Genomic DNA, 11,553 nt, shown 5'->3' with positions numbered 1-11,553 from the left:
GCAAAAATGAAAAAAAAAATGTTATTTTGAGGTTTCCACTGTGTATTACGGGGTTTCAGTCTTGTTTTATACACACAGGGCTATCTACCTTGCAAGTCAGCTTTCATCAATGCAACTTTGTCAGCAAATTAAAAAAAAAAAAAAAAAGCAAAATATATTAAATGTTAGTAAGCAATACTGAAATGGGGCAAACATAGAATGTTCAGATTCAAAAAGCATGCCGCTATAAAGGGGGAGAGAAATGCTATGTAGAGCAAACAAATTAATACTAACGGCCATAAATCTTAAGCGAAAAATGAGAAAGCGGTACTTTATTAGAATTTTACTATGTATGCGTATATATATATATGAATATATATATAATGGTTAATTGAGCTGATGACATGTAATGAAGGAAAATTAAAAGGGCTTCTATATCTTTTCCTCTCTTGGATCGATATGAGTACATTATCAAAGTGACTGCATTACTTATTTGTGCAGATACAGTGTAGACTACAGTCATTAGCAGACCAATTATCCCTTTCCCTTTTTTTCCCCTTTAGATCTTTTATTTTACTATTGCAATTAAGGCTTAAAACTATAATGCCAGACATTTGCTGACAGATGAACCTTAGAGTGACATCAAACTCTCAAAATGTATATATAATTTGGAGATCAGAGAAGTGCAGGATGGATGAAACAAACTGCAATGTAAAGAAATTTTTACAAGATTTTGGTTTGGATTGTTTATCTTCCCTCTTACCAGGGTGGTACATATTGCTTAAGGATTTCAGAGTTGTATCTGTATTTTCTCTACCTTCGCAACTGTCTTTAACTCTTATAAACTGCCCTGTACATGTTTATTACAATCGAACTTCACTTACAAGGATAAAGAGAAGGGTGGGAAGGGAATGCTATCCACCTGAACAATTTTTGAGTATAAGTTAAAGAGGTTTTGTAGTAAACACAATTTTATAGATTTTATGATATCAAAGTAGACACCAGCCTAAACAGATGTTATTAACAGTGAGATCTTTTGCAATAACTGATTTAGTGAATAAATGAGAATTATCTATATTTAGCCTTTGAATAAACTAATGTTCTTATAAAAAGTCTATTTAAACAAGCTCCTTACAGTCATATTTCTATTACAGTTTTCTCAGTAAAGGTATTCTTCATAGAAAGTTACTGAATTTAGTCTAACGCATGTGAATTTTCACAATTTCAGAAACCATAATTATAAATACTAATTATATAATAATTGTTATAGTAAGGACAATAGTAGTTGTTAATAATAATAGTAACCTCCCAGGCCTGGGAGATCTAAATAGTGGTAACAGTTTTTCTCACCTATTGTATCAAATAACAAGAACCACTAAATTGCATAATTTCTTCCAGTCTATAAGACATAAGTAATCTAATGATCTTTAACTATGGTATTAGAGACTGAAAATAATTAGGGCTTTTTTTTTTAACCCTTTAAAGCACTACTTAGCACATCCCTTCCTGGGATAAGCATAGTATCAAGAAATGGTACAAGCCCAGTTTGGATCAGGTGCCTTTTTACCAATGGATAGTTTCTCCCTCACTTGCCTAGTGGAGAGAAAGAGCAGGATTAAAAACTGATGAAGACTCAGATTTTTGTTTTAACAAAAAATAGCAGAAACACTATGGCAAAAAAAAAAAAAAATGCTAAACTCTAAAAATGTAAAATTGCCGTCCTAAAAGGTAATCTTCCAATATTGTGGGGCAGCAACTCAGAGTACCTGCTAAACCTTTATGTGAGCATAAAGACATACTTTATTATTATTTTTTTCATTATCACAATAGTCCTTCTATATTCAAGTATTACAAGAGAATGCATGCTTATGCCTGACAAGACATTTTTCAAAATACTCACCTTCTAGACCAATATTTAAACACTGACAGGCATTTGCACAAGACAAAGCCCGAAATTTATTTTTCCCTTTAGTTATATAATGTTCCTTTCATTTCATCACTGAATAAAATTGGAAACAATCCATGAGGACATTTATATTAAGTGGTTAAAAATAAGGATATGTCTAAAAATGAAAAGAAAGTGAAGGTAAAACCACAGACTCTGGAAACCAAAGAAACAAAAAGTGGTTAGCGAAAAGTGGTTAGATGCCTGGCCTTTCAAGGAAAGCAAACTTGGGTTCAAAGCTTCTATCATCCACTTACTAGCTGTGTGACTTTAGGAAGATCACCTTACATCTCTGAGGCTCGACTTACTCATCTAAAAAAGTCAAGAATATCTGATTTATAGTTTTGAGGAATAAATAAAATAGCATGTGTAAACTTAATGTTACCAGTGCTTAATCAATAGTAGCTTTAATAATTAAGTATTTCTGTCGCTTATAATGAAGTTTAGGGCTGAATGTTACTAATCTATGCAAAGAGTGTCTGAACTTAGGAGAAAAAAAATCACTGACTTTATGTACTGGAGTTATCTTGACTCGGGATAGAGCATAAGTGAGCCTGATTACTGGTGGATTAACAATGTCCATTTTCTCTTATGTAAACAGGAAAATGCCATTTCAAGTAGTAGTTTTTAAATGTTGTCCTCAGGCCAACAGAACCAGCATAATTTAGGAACTTGCTAGAAATTTCAATTCTAGGACCCCATGCTAGACCTGCAGAATCAGAAACCATGGGGGTGGTGTCAGGAATTGGGTTTTAACAGTTATCAAGGCAATTCTGATACTGGCTAAATTTGCAAAACATTAACCTAAAGGGACTTGGACAAGGTAGGTCCCCTCCCATAGCTAACATGTATTATAAAAATAAAATGAGCTATTATCAACTAAAATTAGTTAGAAACAAAAGGCAGCAAGTGATTATTTAGGGAAGACCAAGAACTTTTTACATGAAAGGGACTTAGAGATTTGTAAGTCTTGTTAGGTAGGAACAATAGGAAATATTGACAAGATATTTGGTTATCAAATTTATACTTTTTCTAGTAATATGAAAGTTAAGTGATTCCAATGTGATTTGGACTCAAAATTCCATGAGACAATATTTAGAGAGGGAATTTATTGAGTATTTACAATTTGACCACTAATCCTATGTGTATATCATTAATCACACCTATAATAGGCACATCTGAGATTACTCCGAGGAACCATAAAGGATAGAAGTAATCATAAACTACAAGTTGTTAATCTTGATGTTGGAATGAAAAAATCAGGGAAATGTAAATGTAGAAAGGCAGGAGCATAATAATATTCTAATAAAAAAAGGAAAAGGAGATAAAAGAGGGTGAGAATTATTAAAACTCAGATATAAAACATCCTAGATGAGGTGAGGAACTGATGTCATAATGCACTGAATGATTTTAAACATTCAAATAGAAGTTTAAGGTTCTCCACAATCATCTTAATCAAATTACTTTTTAGATGGAAAATAATACCAAATATCATTTTTGCTTACACTCTCTCAATACATCTTCCTCTCATTAGTTTCCCCTTCTATCCACCCATGTCATGTGCAAGTGGTGGAGGTCATGTGTGTATGATTGGTTTTCAGTTCAAACAAAATCTAGGTTGTTTAGCTATAAATGTGTCTGTCTGCTCCCACTATTTCTTATAGGTGAGAAGTCACTTACCAAGAAACTTGTTAAAAGACCTATTTTTGAAAACTACTTTCAGAAGAGTTTGTAGTACTTTTATTTTTTAATGTACATATTCTCATGGATTAGAGCACTTCCAAGAATCAAAGTTTTGGCCCACCTTTTTGTGTCTATCCACTAGAAGGAATTTATTCACTTAACAATTTTATTTTCTTTGTTAAGTTGGTAAAAGGAGAAAACAAATTTTCTCTTTGTTTTACAGAATGTGTTATAACAAAATTTGAAATAAACAAATATGGCAATAACAAAAAAAATAAATTCAACTGAGACTTGCATTAAATAGCCTTATCATCTGGCAGGATTAAAACACAGTTTGAATGTTAGCTGACTTTTCAGGGAAATATATGTTGTATAGAGAGAAAAATGTATTTTCAAATAAAAAAAAATTTCCATGTACTTAGGTAATTACTAAATCTAATGGCATTATTTTGGCTGAGAGGAAATGATTCGTATCTCTTGGAAGATAGGGATTCACATATCTTTCTTTGTTTCCATCATGTAAAATTTCTTTATGAATCTAAAATTTTTAAAATGGCCTAAACTGTGTTCGACATTAAAGGAGAAGCAGCCACACATTCAGAGCCACAAAATTCAGGATAATGTGATTAAATTACATTTATGGAGGGAGAATTGGCTCAAATAATTCGAGGTGTTGAAGTGAAAATTATCGAAAATGAAAGTAGCAATCAAAAACTACTACAGATCTTAGTCTGATACAAAACACCAAAGAACAGAAAGATACTTGAGCACATTTATGAAGTATAGAATATTAGCCTAGAGTAATAGAAGAAACCAATTTTTGCTAAAACGAACTGATAATATACAGGAGATACTCATGCTGCTGGGTAGACATAAACCAAACAGTAATTCGAGAATTGTATCTAAATTTTATTCTTCTGTTATATCCTATTGAATGTAGGTTTCAAAAAAAAAAACAGGCTCAAGTTGATTAACACTTGCTGGAATAAGTATATTTTTCTACTCTAAATGGGAAATCCATTTACTGTTACAAAGTAAGTATTGCAGAACTGATTAATACACTAATTTTTGAAACTATGGAATGAAAAGATGCAGAAAATAATAAGAACCACGGATACAGCTCCTGTTTGACAACAGGCATTAGTGTAGGCTTGCAAATAGTCCAGAAAATTTAAGATTTATGGGATGAAAAGTTAAAAACATAAATAAAGATATTTAAGCCCTAAGGTTTGGGTTTGATCAGTTGGCAGAAATGAATTTTGCTGGCTAGAGAGACTTGTTCTCACTTATAAGTGGAACTGGAATTACTAGGGTATGATACCAAAATCTAGTACCTTCACATCCTCTCTCAATCTGTCCATTGCAGAAAAGAGCATCTGAGATGAGGTCTGGAAGCCGTCCATTTAAATCAACTGATGCCAGGCAGCCTTGAAAGCCCTCTTTGGCATGGACGAGTTTTGGCAAGGATTTGTATGTTTCTTTCGCCACTCCTCCTATATACAAGTCACCTGTGGGAAGATCAAAGTTATGGTCACAAAAGTAACTTGTCATTGACTTTAAACATACAGTAAGACAGGGGAAAAAATAGTGAGGCTTACTTTTCATTAAATTAACAAAAATAAAGTAAATTTATAACTAGATATTTTTCTAAAAATACAAAACGATAAAAGCATTTGAATAACATAACACTAGAAGAAATTCTAGAAGCAATTTCCACAAAGAACTAAATGAGTTTGATACAGCTCGGCCAAGTGGAAGGAACATGGGCCATGGAGTTGCATATTCCTGCACTGAAATCCGGGCCCAGCTATTTACCAACTCTATGGCTTTGATGATGTATGTTTTGTTTTGTTTTAGTTTCTTTGATCATTAGTAACCTCTAAAATGGTAATAAAATCTATCCCATAGGTTTATGTGAGAATTAAATGGGATGAAATATAGGAAGTATCCACCAGAGTGAAAATATGTAGTCAACAGGTGTTATGATCAAACCTATGTTCTGCTTAAAGAACTCTGGGTCTTTCAGTTAATCAGAATCTCAAATTCTCTCTAGTGTCTAAAATTACTTTTTCTGCTATGCTTAAGCCCATTATCCTTGCTTGTACCTATCTTATTTACCAGTCGCTCCTACAATAGTCTGTATATACCTGGATACTACGTCCTTTTCCAGGTATTTCTTTTTTGGGTAAAGTAATACCACTTTGAATTATTTATACTGCTCTGGGATCTGTTAACAAGTTATCAATTATGGTTTTATGGGTTTTTTTTTTTTTCTAATTTTAGTGCAGTTTATAAGGAAATACTTTGCTCTAATTTGTCACTTTGTCATCTTCATGTTTCTAGGTTTATTTTCGAACTTTATGGGCCACTACCTAAAAAAAGAAATTGCAATCCATGTTTGATTGTTTCCTACCACAGATTATTCATTGTATCTAGATGGCATTGAGTAGTAATTAATCAATGTGGAATTAACCAATATATGGAGGGTGATCCCAAAATTCCATTATACACTGGCCCTGTTTATCAGTTCTGGTAAAAAAAAAAAAAAAAACAAAAACAAAAAACCTCTATTTAGCTACTTCTTTGACTTCTCGTTATTTGAATTTTGTCTCTCACATTAACCATTCTAACTTTCTTGCAAGCTGACACCTGTTCCCCATTTTAACACAAATCTCTTACACTCCGAATTACATTTATCTAGGCCCTTTTGTGGTGTCTTCATGAGACTTGGGAACAAGGAGAACTGATATACATGCTGATGCTCCTGCTGCTTGTTTAGTCATGACTAATAAAGTCTTTGGTCTCTGACCCAGAAATCTTATGTCTTCTGCCAGGATCCATAAAGTAGTAATAAGCTAACCTCTTAGCTTGTAGGTAGGGTAAAATCAATGCACAGATATAAGACTCTTGAATTGTATTGATGTGTACATTGAGCTTGTTTAAAGTCATTTAGCCACAAAAACTGAGAACTTAGGTCCCTGACCTACTCAAGCTATAAGTATTACATGAGGATGCCATTAATCTTGTATAATTTGCACTGAAGGTACCTCTTAAAACATCTACTGACTACTAACTATCATTCTTAATATTAAAGGATACTTGTCCTTGGTCCAAGATGGCATACTATTTTTGAAATATTTGATTTTTTTCCTCCATATTTTCTTCCTCTTAATCTTTTCTATTTCAAGCCATTGTGTTTTCGTTGCCTCAGTGAAAGGATATGAATTGTAAACCAAAGATATAAAATTATCTTTCTGCATTTGAATCTTAAAATCCAAGACTCCTAGAGAAGTGAAACAGACAGAATTATACAGGCAGCTGCATGAGAAGAGTAAAGCTTTCCTGCCTCTCGTGTAGGTAAGCAGGAGATAAAGGTAGAGGAGAAAAAATATGAACACAGTCGTTAATGACAAAAAGAGAACACGGTACTCTAATCTGAGGGCTGAGCCATGGTGGATGTCAAAACCTCAGGTAGCTTTACAGGGTAATGTTGATCTGTGTGAATTTCCTCAACAGAACCCAGAGGCAGCAATGAGATCTTTAAGGAGACAGGGCTGCATGGTGGGTTTAAACATGCTGGGAATTTAGGCAGCCTCACAGAACTTTCCATATTCCGCTGTAGTGCGGGAGCAAAAAGAACAATTCCTGGAGGCACAGAAACAAGCAGGAAATGGCTGACCTGAAGGGGTTGTGCTGTGTAGCAATTCAGTGGGTACCTGAGCTATGAACATAGAATATTCAAGATCAGCTCCTATGCAATCTACCTCCCCCAAAATTGGTACAATGGGCAGTCCCTCACCCTAATTTAGACACAATCCCAGGGAAATAAGGAAACTAAAATTGCTTGAGATTTTTTTTAATATTCAAAGACATATTTTATAGCAGTCATTATTACTGTCAGAGATTATATTTTTACTCTAATCTCAAAGAATCAGAGCTCAAAATAAAAATCAAGTTATAGAAAAAAATAGAGAAACAGCTTTCTTGCACATCTGAGATTGTGGTCTGAGATTTATACTGTTACATGGCAAATGTCAATGTAAGGAAATGGTCCTACATTCATTTATTAAAATAAATTTGTTAGGAAATTTCAGCTCTCCTCCAGGCCTAATGAATGTAGTATTAGAGAACAGTGGGGGTTTGAGTGAAGAATTCTTGGCACTGCTTCAGGCTTTTCAGATGTAGAATTCATTACTGAAAGTTAAGTATGGACTGCTATATACCTGATAACCAATTTTCCTCTTTCTGATTATAACCTGGAAGAGAGAGACTCTTTTTGTCTTAGTTTTTCTCATAGTACCTAGTACCGGCCTCAGTGCGCACTGAGCAAATATTGTCAGCCACCTGATGGATTGAGGTCACAGTAGAAAAATAAAAAAAGAATGGCAAGACAACAAATGGGGAGAGAGCTTATTCCAAAATGCTTGCATCCTTTCCCCACTTCCTGCCACAATCCTATTTTTTCCTATTAGCAAGCTTATTTGCCTGAACAACTTTTTAAAGCTTATTGAAGAAAAGCAGTAATCTTTCCCCTGTGTTATTAAAGAGCAGAAAATATTGATTCAAGCGGTACAGGATACAAGCCTCGAACACAGAAGGTGGATAAGGTTGGCTTTATAAGTAAGGGAATCATTCTCATTTTCATTACTGAAGCTGCACTTAGCATCACCACTTAATACTGTCTTTATAAACTCTTCATAGAGCAGAGAGTGGTCTAAAGTCCCCTGTTGAGTTTCCATATGAAGAGAACAAAGAAAACTCTTAAGTGGCTTGAGACCTGTGTAGCATTAGCACTTCATCAAAGATGCACTTCTCCTTTTGATTCTTGGGGTAATAGAAAGAAAATGACCCATTAGCACTAATGGGATCTTGCATGAAACATCCTGTGCATGAGAAGGAGAATATGCTTTTTAATGACCCTTGTGTGAACAGGAGCCAGGATGGACATCTAGTAAGAGCCAGTTTCCTTTAAACTCGAAGCCATCCTGTTACCACTTCTGCAAGCTCTGTGTGTTTTCTATTTATGTTCTTTAAGTAAGCCATGTATGCAATTGACAAGGCAACAAGGAAGTTGGGGCATTTTCAGCAGAAGATGCAGAGAACATATATAAAGAAAGCCAGATAACCTCAAATATTCGGTGAATAGGTTTTTAAAAGAAATCTCATATACATATATGAAAGATCTGAGGTGATACCACAAATATCCATTCCCTAGTAGTTGGGCAGTAATGAACAGGGAATAGTGCACAGGCTTTTTACTTACATGTGTCTACAAACCCTGGCTCTGTCACTTACTGGTTGTTTCAGTGTAGGCATGTTGTTACATAACTTCTTTAAGAGTCAGATTCATCATCTGTGAAATGGGTTAAAAACGCCTACCTTGTAAGACTGTGAGAAATATAACAAATGAGTATAAGCATTGGGTATATAGCATGTATTCAGCACATGGATGCTATTGGTGTGGTTGTGTTGGTATGTCTGGTAAGGACTATGTATTTGTAGTGTATTTCATTCTATGTTGATTGCACTGAGAGATTCCGAAGAGTAAGTCCAGGTCGTCCCCTTCTTTCTATTATAACTGGAGTGTAATATGTCAAATCTACATGTTCTTACAAATGGCTAACAAACATATGAAGGGATGCTCAACATCACTAGCTATTAGGGAAATGCAAATCAAAACCACAATGAGATACCATCTCACAGCTGTTAAAATGGCTATTATCAACAGGACAAGTAATAACAAGTGTTGGAGAGGATGTGGAGAAAAAGGAACCCCCATACACTCACTGCTGGTGAGACTGCAAATTGGTACAGCCACTATGGAAGACAGTATGGAAGTTCCTCAAAAAACTATCATATGATCCAGTAATCCCTGTACTGGGTGTTTACCCCCAAAACTTGAAAACATATATCCAAAAAGATATATGCCCACTGATGTTTATAGGAGCATTATTCACAGTGGCCAGGATAGGAAAGCAACCGAAGTGCCCTACAATAGATGACCGGGTAAGAAGTTGTGGTACATATATACAATGGAATTTTACACAGCTATAAGAGATGAAATACTGCCATTTGCAACAACATAGATGGATCTTAAAAGATAATTACACTAAGCAAAATAAGCCAGACCGAAAAAGTAGAAAACCACGATACCATTTACATGTAGGATATAAATCTAAAAGCCACAGACATGACAAACAGACTGGTGGACATGGGCAAAAGATTAGTGGTTACCAGAGGGTACGAGGGGAGGGGGGAGGTAGATGGGGTAAAGGGGGTCAAATATGTGGTGACAGAAAGAAATCTAACTATGGGCAGTGAACACACAATGCAATATTTATATGACTTACTGGTGAATTGTACATCGAAACTTATTGGATTTTATTAACCAATGTCGCCATAATAAAAAGTTTTTTTTAAAAAAATTGTCTCATTTTACTTGATATAGTCTGCAGTCATTTGTGTACTTGAAGTGTGCCTTGCACTATACTATAAGCAGCTCAAGAGGCTCTTCTGACATACTCAATTCAAAACCCAATAGCACTGAACCTGGTAACATAAACAGGACAGTTGCTTAGTAAATATTTTCTAAGTTGATATATAGAGATTATGAAACAGAATTCTATGAAGCCCAAGGGCCAGGCTGTAAGGTTCATTGTAAATGTGCCCTATAAAATCAGAGAAAAAGCTTTTATGGACTTTGATTGCAAGGTAGAGCATCATAGAAAAGTTTAGACCATAAGAAAATATAGGATACATTATATTGCAGTGACATAAATACAGGTGGCAGGCATGGGTAACAGCACAGCTACACCATGAAGACAAAATGAATACAGCATTCAAGAAAGAATATAAAAAATCAGACTTGGCTGGAAGAGAGAAATTTTCAAAGGGGCTCTGGTAAATAGTGTTACATAAGTAAAATTAAAGGAAAGTCTTTAGTAACATGATAGAATTTATAACTACCGGTTTAAAAATAAAACAAAACAAAAAAATGATAAAGTCTAAAAATATAAGCCATACAGGCTAGGAAACGAGAGAACTTGACGCAGTAATAATTTGGAGAGAAAAGATAAAATTACATTTAACATTAAACATGTGAAATTTGAGTAGGAATGTCCTATAGGGATCAGATAATGTAAATCAGGAAGAGATGGGCTTAGAGGCATGGCTTGGGAGCCATCAACCAAAAGCAGACAATGAATTAATGTGAGAGGTTTTCTCTTCTCTTAAAACAGGGATCATAAGGCAATTAGAGCAAGGACTCCAAGCTCCGCCTTAAGCAGCAAAATGCAAGTGGCAAGGTGTAATTAGTTCTAGTCAGCTTTCCTGTTTATTCATATGTATTTTTTGGTGCCTCTTAAACATTTCACCTTCATTTCAATTTTAAAAAGCATATAGAAAAAGGACAACTACTTTGTAGATTTGGTTAGCTAAAACTCTAGAGAAACTTAAGGAGTTTCCTGCAATCTCTTATAAGTGGCATTTAGAGGAAAAAAAAACAACCTGAAGTAATACATATTGCTTTACTTTTCTTCTGGCTGGACTGAATAATGTACAATTCCAGAGGCTTTTGATATGAGGGCATTGGACTTTGGACAGCAAACTTGGGAACAACTCTAATTTTCCTCTTGATTTTTGTTGTGAAAAGTTTAGAAAGTTGTGAAAAAGTTTAGAAAAAGTACACATAGGCTGGGCTAGTTTCTGAAAGTTATTCTGCAGGACAGGTGTGTTCGCTTACCCCAGAAAACAATCAAACTCTGCCCCCAAATTTGTATCAGTATCTTTAATTTTAACCTTTCGTTGCATATCCACAAATGAACATCTGCAGGTCAGATCTTCACCATATTATACCTTAATATAGCTTTTCTTTGAGAGACAAGTGAAATCTAAACCTCTTTATATAAAAAGTGTGCCCTGTTAAAGAGAAGAAAAATCATCTATAA

The 11,553-nt window shown here is 34.6% G+C and overlaps 1 protein-coding gene across 16 annotated transcripts in view; it reads right to left on the bottom strand.

Moving 5' to 3' along the window:
* The window catches only part of NRXN1 (neurexin 1), a 1,047,547-nt gene that overhangs the window by 496,013 nt on the left and 539,981 nt on the right, over positions 1 to 11,553 (bottom strand). For all 16 annotated transcript variants that reach the window (XM_023532814.1, XM_023532816.1, XM_023532823.1 and 13 more), the window contains one exon: positions 4,942 to 5,115. In XM_023532814.1, coding sequence (XP_023388582.1) covers positions 4,942 to 5,115 — 174 coding nt within the window. The remainder of the gene's footprint in view (positions 1 to 4,941; positions 5,116 to 11,553) is intronic.

This window comes from Pteropus vampyrus, unplaced genomic scaffold (assembly GCF_000151845.1).
Source record: "Pteropus vampyrus isolate Shadow unplaced genomic scaffold, Pvam_2.0 Scaffold91, whole genome shotgun sequence".
NCBI classification, from domain to species: domain Eukaryota; kingdom Metazoa; phylum Chordata; class Mammalia; order Chiroptera; family Pteropodidae; genus Pteropus; species Pteropus vampyrus.
Note: the sequence above shows the minus strand (reverse complement) of the source record. Positions and strands in the feature narration are given on the sequence as shown.